At 40.8% G+C, this 14,925-nt stretch overlaps 1 protein-coding gene across 1 annotated transcript; it reads right to left on the reverse strand.

Moving 5' to 3' along the window:
- Positions 1-391: 391 nt before the first annotated feature.
- fam83ha (family with sequence similarity 83 member Ha) lies at positions 392-11,338 on the reverse strand. The gene is made up of 5 exons (XM_038737833.1): positions 10,920-11,338; positions 9,420-9,871; positions 9,161-9,325; positions 6,850-6,974; positions 392-6,703 (listed from the first exon to the last, which is right to left on the reverse strand). The coding sequence occupies exons 2-5, from the start codon at positions 9,861-9,863 to the stop codon at positions 1,504-1,506; spliced, it is 5,934 nt and encodes a 1,977-aa protein (XP_038593761.1). The 5' UTR covers positions 9,864-9,871; positions 10,920-11,338; the 3' UTR covers positions 392-1,503.
- Positions 11,339-14,925: the final 3,587 nt, after the last annotated feature.

Below are 14,925 nucleotides of genomic sequence, written 5' to 3' on the forward strand. Positions count from 1 at the left end.
AAAATCTGTAGAGGCCAAGATATTATTACTTTTTTGTCTGAATATATATAGGGGTTTAATGAGTGAAACGCTGGATCCTACACTTAATATAACGCATCTCAATAAGAGTCTCCACAGACCATCTGGGTTAAATGTCAAGTTTTAAAATGACATTTATACTGTCCTTATTCCCTTTTGTTTATGACTTGATTATTATTATTATTTAACAATTTAACATAATAGTATACAGTATGTACTTAAAGATAACAGGCATTTTTCACAGATAACCTTCACGTTACACTAGGAAAGTGATAAAATATTGGCATGTTGGTTCACTGTCATGGCTTACTGGATGAAAAGAAAAGCTTCTCTCTGTAACTTCCTTTTCCAATGTTAGACACAAGTCAGAAAACATATTTGAGAAATTTTATTTACAAGTGTTGCTGAAGACAGGAATCACACATCTGTTATGAAAAGTATAACGTTCAGAGCACAATCTACATAGTTATGTGAATTCTTTGCAGTTTAAAAATATTTTGTTTCAATGTACAGGTATGACAAGTTTTAATTAAAAAAAGGCATTTTTAAGGAACAATCCAGGAAAGAAATCCCATATTTTGTCACTTACTCTCACTTGTGGAATCCATACTTTAGCTTTGGCTTTCATGGCCCAAAATTACATTTAACACTTTACATATATTTCCTTACATTTGTTTGTTTCACAAATCATCTAAAAAAATTATTTAGGTGATTCGGGTAATTTGGGTGAACTGACCCTTTAAAGCAACCAGTCACAAGCTTGGAAAATTGGCATTTAACCTCAATGGCTCTGAATAGAAACAAAAAACAGTGTACTGTGTGGTGTGCAATGAATTAAACATTAATATTAGCCTATAGATACATCATGTTACATCATGCTTCAATTCTGTTACAAACTCAGGGTTATTCATCATGGATTCAAAGTTCTATATAATTACATGGTTCACAAACATGTAATTATCATAACATCTTTAACATGATTGTGAAACAATACAAAATATTGTATACTATATTACAATTTTACAGACTCAGACAGCTTTTCTATTACACTTTCATCTATTCACATTTTGTCTTAAAACTAACTAACATTAATGTAATGGCTGTCAGTGCTGTAAAAAAGGCAAGGACAGGTCTCATCACAGAAACAATCTGTTGCAAACATTGCACTTAACCCATGCAGTCAGTAAAAACATATCTGATTACACACATGTAGTCTAAGTCTGCATACTTTTCACACTCGATTCACCCAGTAAGACTTTTGTTGGTCGTGGCACACATTTGGACATGAGGTTTGTATAAATTTTTATCACTGGTAGTTATATATAGTTAGTTATGCTTTAAAGATCAGTGTTATTTTTGAAGCATTTTTTGTTGTATCTGTTGAAATTCTCTGTGGGGTGGGATTTCTTTCAGTTGGATACTTTCAAAATCTTGCTGTCTCTTTCTAGTTTCAACAACACTGCATATACCCTAACTTTAATATATTTATAGCTCAAATCGACTGTAAACTTTCCTTGTGTTCCTTATGCTCTGAATCCTCTCCAGCGCCTTCTCGCGCTCCTGATTTGACCTAGGCGGATCTTTGCTGAATGACCTGATCCCTCCTTCTTTCTCCCTTTTGGCATTTTTGTCAGCTTTGTCTTCTTTCTCGTCATCAGTGACAGGAGCCTCTTTGGCAGCCTCGTTCCTGCTTTGGTTATTAGCAGAAATTTGCTCTAGAAGCAGCTTTGTATCGTCTCTTAGGTTGCTGCTTGAAAGCACGTTGGCAGTTGATGTGTGGTAGCGAGACTGGCTTGATTTTGGCTGCTTGGACTGTGGTGACGGAACAATGACTTCATCTGATGTGATATCTGACAGTCTGGAGCAGTTATTTTGCCTTACTTGGTCATTTGTTTTCTCACTGCAAACCAATTCCTGTGTAGTCGTTTCATCAACCTTATTAGTAGCCTCGTTGTTGTCTCTTTTTTTCTCACCAGAGTCAGGCATTTCAGACTGTTTGCTTACTTCATTCTGACCATCCACCTTACTATTTTCAGCAGGTACAGGTGGCTCTGAAGGGTGGGTTTCAAAAGTCACAGATTTAGGAGGTTTGCTTGGCAGATCCGGCTGAGTTGGGACTTCTGAGTTAAGCTCAGTTGGGCTGGAAGTTTCTGCTGATGGCCACATTGGTGTTTCATCTGAGTCTGTTGTAACCTGCTTGGGAAGAGTGTTCGTGTCTGAGGGGCTATGCAATGCAGACAATGTTTTTTCAGCCACAGGGGTCAAAACCAACCCACCTGACTCAGTTAGAGGAGAAGAACATGACATTATTTCAGCAGGAGTGGGAGTGAAAGGTCCTGTCAGATTAAGTTCGGAGGGAGGGGTTGCTTGTATTGGTGTATCTTGAGGAGATGCAATTGTTTCTGACTGGGAAGCATTAGGAGTAAAGTGTGAATGGACAGGAGAACCTTTTTCTGCTGCCTCATTTTTGTCACTGTCCTGATCCTGCAGGTCTGAAGCAGTTTTGGTATCTTCAGAAGTTTGCTGTGGCTCCAGAGAGCTGAATATCAGAGAGGAAGAGCCTCTCTGTAATGCTGCATTGAATTTTCTATGAACCGACTCCTCCCTTTGAACAACAGTAGTTTTTGGTTCCTTTTGCTCCTCTGCCTTTTCTTCTTTAGTTGTGGATGATGATTCTGAAGGTGTTGTTCTGCATGGCAGTTCATGCTCGGTTGGGACCTTTGGGGTAGGCTCAGTTGGACTGGAAGTTTCTGTGGATGGGAGCATTGGTTGTTCGTTTGAGTCTGTTCTAACCTGCTTGGGAAGGGAGTTAGCATCTGAGGTTTTGTGCAGTGCAGACAATGTTTTCTCAGCCTCGGGGGACAAAACTGAACCAAATGACTCGGTTAGAGGAGAAGAACATGACACTATTTCAACAGAAGTGGGAGTGACAGGTCCTGTCAGATAAAGTTCGGAGGGAGGGGTCGATTGTATTTGTGCATCTTGAGGAGATGCAGATGTTTCTGACTGGGAAGCATTACGAGTAAAGTCTGGATGGACAGGAGAACTTGTTTGCGCTGGAGAACACTCAGGTGAAGGGTCTGCTGGGGAGGGAGTAGGAGTCATAGTTTCCTTTTGATCAGATCTGGATTTATTTTCCAGATCAGATGCATTAAGTAAATATGACTCAGGAGATGGAGGTCTAAGGCTGGGAGGTGTGCTATCAGCTTTGAGATCCTTTGGTGAGCCAAGAACCTCAGATTCTTCTCCCACACCCTTTGAAATATGGTCTGATGGGGAGGGGGTAGGAGTGGTAGTTTCCTTTTGATCAGATCTGGATTTATTTTCCAGATCAGATACATTAAGTAAATATAACTCAGGTGATGGAGGGCTAAGACTAGGAGGTGTGCCATCAGCTTTGACACCCACTGATGATCCATGAACCTCAGATTCTTCTCCCATACTCTTTGAGATAGGGTCTGCTGGGGAGGGGGTAGGAGTCATAGTTTCCTTTTGATCAGATCTGGATTTATTTTCCAGATCAGATACATTAGGTAAACATGACTCAGGTGATGAAGGGCTAAGACTAGGAGGTGTGCCATCAGCTTTGACACCCACTGATGATCCATGAACCTCAGATCCTTCTCCCGCACTCTTAGATATTGAGTTGTTTTCTGATTCAGGAACATCTTTTTCTAAAGATGTAGGAGCACAAGATTCTTCTGTCTTTGAAGTGGATTGTAATGAGGATGTGTCCGGCTCTGAACCAGCAGCATATCCATCAGGAGAAATATCAGATCCCACATGTGCAGACTCAACTGCTCGGGTCTCGTGTGACATCAGTTGGGAAACAGAATATAGATGAGCTTGGGTAGATTCACTTTGGCTGATAGCAGAAGCTGTCGATTTTTGTAAAATTTCCTTAACTGACTGGGAAGGTTCTGCTTGTGGAGGGCTGACAGACTCCTGTGCATCTGGGGACAATATGATGGAAGTTAGGGTTGAGCTTGAGTCTTCTGGAGTAACAACAGAAGATATGATCTCTGCTGGAGTAGAAAGAGGAGCAAAGATTGAGGGTGAAACACTTGGACTGATCTGTGACCCAGAATCTGGCAGAATGCATTTTACTGATGGGCTAGAAGAGCTTAATTGTGATCCAGTTTGTTGTTCAGATAGATGTGGAGAAAACGAGATGCTGGTTTCCAACTGAACTGATTCAGGACTTTGAGTGTTAGAATCCAATACAGCAAATGCACAAGTTGGTGCTACCTCCGCTGAACTGGGAGTGAGTGAGCTAGAGTGCTTTGAGGTAGAATCTAGACAAGGGCTTTCACTTTCATCAGTACCTTGTGCAAGAGAAGGAACATTAGCAGGAGTAGCATGTGTTGGTGTAGGTGGATGGCTGGATCTACTCTTTTTTACAGAAGGATCTGACAGCTTTGATTCTTCTGGTGGTTTGCTCTGAGTTGCTATTGTTTCTACAGAAACAGGCAGAGCTGCTGCAGAGTGGCTGTTTTTAAACTCTGTCTTCTCTGAATCAGTTGGAACACTGGTTTGTTCTTTTTTACAGCTTTGGGAGGCATTGGGATCATTCTTGACCTGACTGTCCTCCTTGTTAGTCTTATCACTGCCATGTAAAGGTAGACTGACTGACTGGCATGTTTCTGTAGATACCGCTTTCCCTGCATCCTCTGCAATATCATTTTTTTCTGATAAACCTTTGGCTGTTGACGTATCAGCCATCAGTTCTGAGGTTTCTTTTGGTACAGATTCCTCCTTTTTAAGAGTGGTATTGTGTTTTAGTTCAGTTGGCGGTTTCATTGGTGCCTTCTCTTTGCTCTTTTGAGCTTCTGCAGCCTTAGCGGATTTGCGTTTTGCTGCTAACTCTTTGAAAAACATGAGCCTCTTATCAGGATCACTCATATCTAATGGACTGGTGAGCAAATATCTGGGTGGTTGTGCTGGTGGATCAGTTTTGGGCAGCTCAGCTTCAGAATGCTTGGATCGGGGCACTGATGGTGAAGAATTTGCTTGCTCTACATCTGGCAGTTTTAAAGACTCTTGTACTTCACGGTTTTCTGCAAGATCCACTGAATTCAGATCCTTTGATGAATCTTTATCATCTGCTTTACTGTTTCCATCAGCTGGTTTGGATGAGTCAGTGGCAGAGTTATCAAAGCTAGCTGGCTTTATGTAACGGCTCCATTCAAAAGGTTCCCTTGCAGCAGACCTCCTTTGTCCCAAAACATGTGCAAAAGGCAGTTTTGTCTGTTCTGCCTCATTTTTGTCACTATCCTGATCCTGCTGGTCTGAAACAGTTTTGGTATCTTTAGACGTTTGCAGCTGCTCCAGAGAGCTGAATATCAGAGAGGACCTTAATCTAGAGCTCCTCGGTAATGCTGCATTGTATTTTCTACGGAACGACTCCTCTCTTTGAAGACCAGAAGTTTTTGGCTCCTTTTGCTCAGCCTCCTCTGCCTTTTCCCCTTCACCCTCCTCTGCCTTTTCCTCTTCAGTCGTGGATTCTGAAGGTGTTGCCACTGCAGTAGGTTCATTAGTCAATTTCCTAGTCTGTTCTTGTGCAGTCATTTTGGCATAACTTGGCATCTGACTTGCCCTGGGTTTTGCAGGAACCTTAAACTCTCTGACATTAGGGATTTTAGGGACTGATGAATACATGCCAGGTGCTGTTTGCTGTATGTGGTTAGAGGGCTCTTCAAAAGGATCTGGTGCATTAGGTACCGCCAATGGCAGGTCTTCATCTCCTGGATTATCACATGCACTGAGGTATGAGCTAATCCTCCAGTTTCTTAGCCCCTGTTTCACCATAGGATCCTTGCGGTCAGTGTTAGGCTCCTGGAAAAAATGCTTCTGATCAGTTGGATTTGAGGGGGTGGGAGATGTTTGGCAGGCATATGGCTGGCCTACACGCAACCTTCTAGGGTGAGAGGAACTAAACGGTACATCTGCTACAGGTAGTAATTTCTCTGGTCCCTGGTCAAAGCCTACATTTCTGGTAGATGATAAATAGTTGAGCACAGGGTCAAAGCTATCAGGTGGTTCCATCTCTTGTGTTAAACCAGGGTCTGAATACTGATCTGCTGAATGATAGTCTTGGTTCCAGAACTTGTCATAGCCACTGTAATCTGGTTCTACTCCTGGTCCTGGATATGGTTGCTTCCCCCTTTGAATCTGCCTTCCCTGGTTCTCAGGCTCTGGCAATCCCTGTTGCTGCAGGAATGAGTAAGGGTATCTACCATGAAGACCTTCAGCATAACTGTGACGTTTGAAGGCGGGATTTTCCATCATCCTGGGGGTGCCCTGATCAAAAGCCGGATCCATGCGTGATTGCTGGGATGGAAACCTGTTGTACATATCTGCAGGGCCGCGCAAGAATTCCTGCCTTTTAAGGGGCTTCATTCTCCAATCCATATCCATACGTTCGTCATAGGAAGGGATCGCCCATTCCTCTGTATGAGCAGCGTCCACTGATGGGAATGTCCTTGGCTCTCTGTACAGAGAAGTTATTTCACCTGGGTATTGCCTCTGTGGTAAAAGGCTGAAATCTTCCACTGGAGCATTTTCAATCACCAGTGGTTGGGACTGAGCAAACAGAATACGGAACTCTTCATCAAAGGTCGATACAAGTTGTCCAAGGAAAAGGTGGGCCATACAGCGGTGGAGCTTCTCAAACGACCACATGAAGCTGGACAAAAGACATGACAATAAGTATGAAATAAATTGCATGTCACAAACTGAGTACATCATAAAAACACAAATAAATCACTCCAATTCTTGTGTGGTATAAAATGAAGAGATGTGGCTCTCTGTGGCCATTTTGAATGGGCTCACCTGTAGTTTCCGCTTAGCACGGCCCTGCAGTCTGTCAACAAGAAGCGATCCATCATCTGACCATTGAAGGACTTCCCTGAGCGGCACTGATACGTGATGCCAGACACTGTTCTTACACGTAAAAACTGCAAGACATATGTCAAATCACCCAAGGATGAATTTTAAGCTGAAACTGTACATATAGTGATGTTAATATTTTAATAGGTAGGTGGCAGCATTAACACTACAACAGTTACTACATTTTATATCAATGGGAAAATACTTTTTTATCTATACGCTACTTACTGTATATATCAGGGACAATATACTGTATATTAATTAACATCCTTGTGATGTAAATGTGTTAGATTTGTTCAAATGGCTAAATATAATCTGAGTAGGCACATAAAAACAAACATGACAGGAACAACATTACAAAGGACAAACTAGCATAATATTACAGGCATACACAAGAGGCACAAAGCACACATTAGCGATGAATGGTCGATACTGCGGGATTGATACTTCAATACTCACAAGCTACTCATTTGGTATAGATTCCTTTAAAAATAAAAGACATAAATAAAGAAAGTGGGTGGCTGCATCACTCCCAAATGCTTTCAGTACTTTTGTGCAATTTTTGTGCCAATAAACAGCCCTGACATATTTAGCTGGCCCGTGTCATGTCAGCGAGTGGACAGCTGCATCAAACTTGTGAGAGGTGGGAAAGGAAACATTGCGTGGTGTGCAGGGCTGTGATTTTGAAAAAATATCTAATTGCAATTATTTTGAATGATATTGCAATTGCGATTCAATTTGATAAGGAATGAAAATTTTTACATAATTATTCTCATTTTCATTGAAATACATATGTAAATTATTATGGTATGATTTTTGCCAAAGGATCTGTAAGTCGGTAGAATTTGATGTGTAGGCCAGGACATCTCTGCGTCACGACAATATTTAATTTAAAATGGTATTTTGATTGCCAATATTGCGGTGGTTCAGCCCTAGTGGTGTGGTGCTACTTTTCACTTTTTTGTAGATAAAAAAACAGTAGGATGGACTATTTGTGACTAGAAAGTGCCACAAAGAGTGGAAGTTGCTCTGGAAAAATCCTTGTCTGTTTGAGAAGATTAAGAAATCTTTCAGAAATTGCAAATATGGGATAGGTTTTATGTTGTTGTCTTTTAATTTATATCATTTATATTATGTTATAATCATAGTATTTTTGTAATATAGCACAAACCTTTTTATTTAATTGTACTCATATTTACTTTTGTCATACATTTCTTATTGATGGCCGGTATGTCTCATGTGATTTACCTTGACCTTACCTAAGTGTAATGATCCTTTTATTTCAGTATTGGTATTGTTAAAACAAACAAAGAGTATCGGTATCATGTAGAATTAAAAAAGTTTGTTATCGGCAGCACACACACAGTCAAAGCGAACAGGTAACATGATACAGCATGCAAAGTACATGACAAACAAAGCAACATACAAGAAAAAGAAAAAAACATCATAGGCAGCATCGAGGGTTGACAATATTACTCATGATATACAGCATGTAAGATTTACATCGCTGGACAAAGCATAATGAAGGTGTTAAATTTCTTGTTCTCTGTTGTTTAATACATTTCCAATAATAGTTCTCTCAGATCAGTTGGAAGTGCATGCCAGCCATGTGATGTTTAGAAAGAACAGGCTGATAAGTTTCTTTATTTGTATGATGGAGTCACCTCTAGCAACAGCTGTAGTGTACAATACTTTGTGACTTTCCTACACTTTTTTGTCTTTTGCGGTTAGCCCCAAACCCAGTCATTCCTACTGTACTTGTTGGAGACTATTTTCAGCTGCGGAATAATACAGCAGCAGAACAGTCCCACCAGTTCCCATGTTCATCGTAATGAAGTAGAACATGAAACCCAGTGAAACAGTGTGGCTCAAAAATATGTTTAGAATATATTTATGGCACAGAAATCAGCTATATCAAACTTTAGATACACCAACAGTACTTGTTAGTAGGATTAAATAATAAATATTTTAAGTATTTAAAGATTTTACAGAATAGCTTCTCTAGTCAAACTGTAGCCAAAGTGAGATGAATATTAAAGTGAATGTTACTGCATTCATGACTTCCTTCACTTGTCCAGACCTCATTTACTGCTAATAATATCTTTTTAAAAGAGTATGTGAAGGAAAGGGGAAGAAATGTAATACAATTTAAATGTGCAAGCAGCCTTTTCTGTTTTGGCTGTTGAATAGAAAGTTATAATACAGCTTTACTACATTGTATCATTACATGTACCTCAGTGTAACATGTACTCACTTGAATGCTCTGGAGATCGACCCTGCAGTTGGACACCATGTTCACGAAGTGATGTACATTGTGCTTATCTAGAAGAATGTAGACGGCAACATTCCTCATGGCAGCATTGAGAATATCCGCAAACATGTCAACATCAGTAAACACGTCCATCACTATAGCAATCACCTGAGGACATAAAGGACCAATGTAAAAACAACAGTCAGGAGAATGAAACTTGAAAAACAAATGTGGCATTTCTTAAAGAAAGAGAAAGATCAACCTGCTGAGCATTCTTGATAAGTCGTCTGGCCTGCTCCTTGATACTCGGCATGTCAGGCTCAGGGGGGTTGACCAGAGTGGTGACCTCTGTCGGCCCAATGAAGTGATGCAGCTGAGGCCAGCCAAGGTCCAAACCTGGGGCGTCCAGGTCAGAGTGAATTGGCCAGTAAGTGTCTGAGGAGCCATCTACCCCAGTCTCCAGAAAATGTTGTTCAGGGTGGCTGCTCTGCTGAGGGACCTGAACAGAGCTCTGAATATACTGAATCTCAAGTGAGGACAGGAAGTCCACCACATCTGCCTTTTCAAGGAACTGATAGTATCCCTCCAAGTCCTCCTCAATCAGTGCGTCAATCGCCAGGCGGTACTCTTCCCGATAGTGAGGAGGGAGGTAGTTAGGGTCCAAGGGGTTATCCCCAGCAGAGGAACACTGAGAGCGACGCGCCATACTGTAGTCTAAAGAGAGGGTGAGGGCAAAAGGAGACATGATTAATTTAAAGTATACAGTATGAATAATGTTCACACTGCACGTCTATTTCAGTGTCATAGTTCTGAATGACAGTTTAATTAGAGCTGAAACAAATCTCAAATCTATGTCTATATGATAGTAAAAGTTCAAATATCTTTATGTTTTGGATACTTTGTCCAACAAAAGACATTTTGTTGGACATCACTTGGGCTCTGGGAACTTGTGATGGAAATTTTATATGGACATCTTATAGGGCTAAACAATTAATCGATAAAAAACTGGCATAGTTTATTGTCTTCCAGAGTAATTATATATGATCACATCCTTTGGTCATTTTACATACCTGTTGTTATCCATGTGAATGATTACATGCGATGTGATTAAAAAAGAATAAAATACGTTTTTTGTTTCACATGTTTGAAGCGTTTTGTCAGATGTAGTGCAGTATCTCATATGTGATTTTGCATCCATTTGCAAAAGTCTACTTTGATATATATTAGTATCAGGAAAAAAATCTCTTATTAAAATGATATTTATGTCACCAAGCCTACAGCAAATTTTAGCCTAAAAAGCTTGAATCAAAGGGTCCAGCTCATTCTGCTCAAATCTGCAGTTACAAGAGACGTTGCACTTACTACAGGGATCCTCTCAGTTATATTTCTGTAGGAGCAACAATGGATGAGAGAAGGTAAACTGTAACCACGGGTTATATGGGTTAAGGGTGTGGCTCCTCCCTCTGGCCAGAAACCCAACACACCATTTGCAAGTTCATGTAAAGCCACAAATATGAGAAGTGCTGATGGGAAACATAACAGGCCAAATAAAACAGCCCCCCCTAAAAAAACCATCAACAGACAAGTCAGAACAACGAACTTCAGAGATTAAATAACTCCAACAAACGGCTGTCGGTCACTGTTGAGTGCTTTAAGTCCGTAACACTGTAGCACAAGTCAATATGCAGTGTCCATATGTTCATATCCCAAACTCTGCATCCACGTAAAACCGTAGCCTTCAGGCCTACTTTCGTCAACTTACCTCCGCTGATATACTCGTCAGGATCTTTGTCGGTTAAACTTTAAACCAGTCATCTTGCCTTCTTCACCATGTTTTTTCTTCACATCTGCGTCGCGCTTTCAATCCAGGTGGGACTTGTCGAAAGTTCTGCGTACCAGTGGTTTTCCCCCCGTCACCCAGCTAAACCAGTTTATTGTCATGCTTGAGGCGTGTTGGCGAGAATATTTGAGCCAGAGAGCACACGGGGAAAAACTGCTGTCGACACTCAACGCCCCGCCTCGGATTCAGTGTAGCTCCGGATTTTGTTCACTTCTGCTCAGCTCTGTGTTCATGCATGTCCTTCCCATAGACTGTATAAAACAGGTCCTGACTGAGGAAACTGAACTCTGCACATCTGTTATCTGTCTCCTGAAGCTAGTAGGCCTACTGCTGATATCAACTCTGATGAAACCACTAACGTTGCATCAGGTAATGCACCCTAAATGCCCTAAATTAAGGTAAATATTTTAGGCCTCTATAAGTTTCCGTTTAGTTTTTGTGTACATGGTGCATGTTCCAAAATACATTTTTGCTCAGTCAAATCACCATAAACTCATTATTCGCTTTTGCATATATGAAAAATGGTGGTCAGTATGCTCAGGGGCCCCATAACAAATGAATCCAGTCCTGCTTAAATGGTGACTTATTGGACAATATTTTGAAAGGGGGTGGCACCTAATTATAGGCATTAATAAATCATACCTAATCATGATTAAATTTGGAGAGGAAGTTGAACAACACTAGAGAATTACATTTAATTCTTATAGGCTATTGTGATTTTCATCAGTACTGGAGAGGAAATTGTAACTGGAGTGACTGGGAAAAGTGAAAAACAGGTTACAGATCACCTCGTCAACTGTAGTCTCATGAGTTTTGCCCATAGACCCTGTTCCATTTACATACACAATGACATCTATCATTACACTGGGGCAAAATGTTCCAACCTGCAGAACAGTTTGAATGAAAAGACCAATGAGATGCTCAGAAGTGGCCAGGTAACAGAACTGCACTCAAAATGGGAATTCTATCAGACGACCAACCTCTAGAAAAAAGTGTTGTGTGGCATTTGTGTGGCTTTGAGGTTTGAAATACCTGGACGGATAATGTGTTAACCAAACCACTTAATGTGATGAGCATATCAGAAAACAATAGAGGTACTTAGTGAGGATCATTACTATAAAGTCTACGCTGATGTCCTTTGATGAAGGTGTAGTCTAGTAACACAAACAAAAGAGCAGAGCAGGCTTCTTCTGCCAACATGGTGTCAACATGCCATCTTTTGTTTCTCTTTATGGTTCATTAATAGTCTCTCTTGTACCATTAACAAGTATCTTACCAGACAGGCTGTGAAGTATCTTTACTTTGTGCTTCAGTGAGAGTGTTTATGTGGAAACCTAGAGCAAGGCCATCTGTATTTCCAGGATAGGACATATTCTTTGTAAAAACCATGAAAGGAGAGAGAGAGGGGGCACTAAATACACTGATTTTCCTTTAATGGTTTCTCCAAGACCTAAAATAGCCTGGTCAGGATGAAATCTGATGTAACTAAAATAAAAGGAAGTGATGAAACACAGCTGCTCAAGTGAAGACTAGAAGACAATCCCTCTTTGTTCCCTTCAGGCACCACCCAACTCACACAGAGGATCTACTGGAATAGAAACATCAAAATTACTGTTCTCTGAGTTTACAGATAGTTGCTACACTACATACCACAGGGCAGCATTCACCGCTGCACGCTTTAACCCCTGTAGCTCTCTGAAAAACATGCATTTGGTGTCCTGCCTTGTGGTTTTGTGACTGACAGCTTTGATTTCGAAACACGAACTTGGCCAAACACTGAGTCAGAGCTGGAACCCTCCCCCTTCATAAAACATCTCCAGCAATGTACGAATCAAATGCACAAAGTGTAGCTTATATGATTTATATGATAACACAATGTCCTTCAGAATTAACCATTATTGTGAAAGGTGAACAAAGACACAGTACCCTTTGTGGTAAACACATATGGACAACAGAGTAGATTAGATTATACACATGGAGACCTTGTAGTATATGGTTTCCTCTGAGGGCTGTCCTTCCATATACCACTACTGTAATAAAAGACTATTATCCTGCTGAATAACTGTCGGCTGTTTTTATAATTGCTTTTATATTAATGTATATTGTCTGCTACGTAAGACTAGGGAGTTACAAACTCAGTTTTACTCTACAACCTGTTGTATTGTGACAAATAAATCTACCTTGTACCTTGTACTTTGTACCTTGACATCTTTCACACCAATGCAGATGTGACAGATGCCAAACTGACAGGCTTGGGCTTCAGCGACCATCCAGTCATCAAAACATAAGCATTATAGTTCACCAATAAGTACGTGTTCATTCTTTGTTTATAACATATAGGCTAACAAGGCTTTTGTCACACTGACAAGGAGATTGTCACAGGAAAAGGAAAAGCATGGGAAAACAAAGGAAAAGGGAAGAGCAGCAGCTGCAGAATCCATCTGGTGCGTCATTTGATGGAGTGGACAGGAAGTCTTAACAGTTCTCAAGGAGGTGAGATCACACTTGCCTGGAGAGATGATGAAGGGGATTCAGTTGAGATTGTACAATTCTCGGACATGATTTAAAAAGTGGAGGAGAACTCATTTAATTTGATTTTACATTAGTAGTGAATGTGTGAGACACCACCCTTATCATTAAAGGAAAGACAGGCCTCTATATTTGTCACTTGGAGAGGGCATGGCAAATTCCACAGATAATTGAATTCCCACAATATTTTGTCTCTAAGAGATAACTGTTCACTTTTCCGTCCTCCTGTCATGGAGGTTGATGGCAGGGATCACCCTGCAGCTTTTTGTCAGAGGAAGTGTCCAGCCAGAGATCATCATCTCAATGGTGGAGAAAGGAGCAGACATAAACAAGCAGGTGAGACAAAAACAGCAGCAGTAGAAACAGAAGGCTCTTGCCAGTGTGGAATGTATAGGCACACAGCAGTATGTGGGTGTGGAACGATTTCAGGTTGTGTTTAAACTAAGGTGCATTTGGACAGGCACCTCTCTTTTAAGTTGTATTTGGAGGCCATGTTGGGAGCGACTGCTACTGAGTGCTGACCTCATCCCACACGACAGGTGTACTGTAGCAGCAGGTGTGTATTTGTATCTGATTTGACTGTCATTTTGCTTGTTGACAGCGTTTGTATATTTAGGAGGGCATTCTGTTCAGTGTATCAGGGTGGTTATTAGAGATTCGTGTGTCTGCATGCTTGTGTGCACCTGCAAGTGTGCGCGCGCAATCACATTAGCATGCATGCTTGTGTGTGCCTGTCATTGCATGTGGCGGGTCGCTACAAGAGAGGCTGCTCTTGGAAAAAAAAAGAAGAAGAATAGGAGAAAAAGTAAAACAGAGGCTTTTAGTGATCTGTGAGATACACAACCAGTTCTGACCCCACCCAGACTCATGTTGGTTGAAGCGTTCCATAATTCATTGTTTACAGTTTCATTCTTTCACAGAGTAAATTTACATAGAGTAGATGGAGAATAGCTGCAATGACATCATAATTGCTACCTGACTGTAGAAAAGATGTAGTTGAAAAGGACAGGGAACAGCAACTGTGCTTTACATTTTGCAATGCTGTCTTCCTTCCATCAGTTTTTGTTTTTTGCCTGATTTCTTTCCAGTTCTATTGTATTGTATCCCGTGGCACATCCTGCAGCTACAGCACATACTGGAATATCCTGCACCGTGTCAGGGACATGTGTCTCAGAATAGACATCATAACCCCCCCCCCCAATACATCTTAGATGCAAAGACAACACAATGGTCTGCCTTTTCCCTCGGCCTAAAGGGAGAGGTGGAGCAACATAAATGACAACTTGATCTCAGAGTGATATAGCTCAGCATCTGGATATAATGTTAGCATAGTTAATATAGGGAAATATGCTTGACATAGTGATATCACTCTTATCTTTGTGGGTGAACCCTGTGATTC

The sequence above is a fragment of the Micropterus salmoides genome, unplaced genomic scaffold (genome assembly GCF_014851395.1).
Source record: "Micropterus salmoides isolate LMB-PRFRI ecotype aquatic unplaced genomic scaffold, ASM1485139v1 Ms_hic_scaffold_22, whole genome shotgun sequence".
In the NCBI taxonomy this organism is placed as follows: domain Eukaryota; kingdom Metazoa; phylum Chordata; class Actinopteri; order Centrarchiformes; family Centrarchidae; genus Micropterus; species Micropterus salmoides.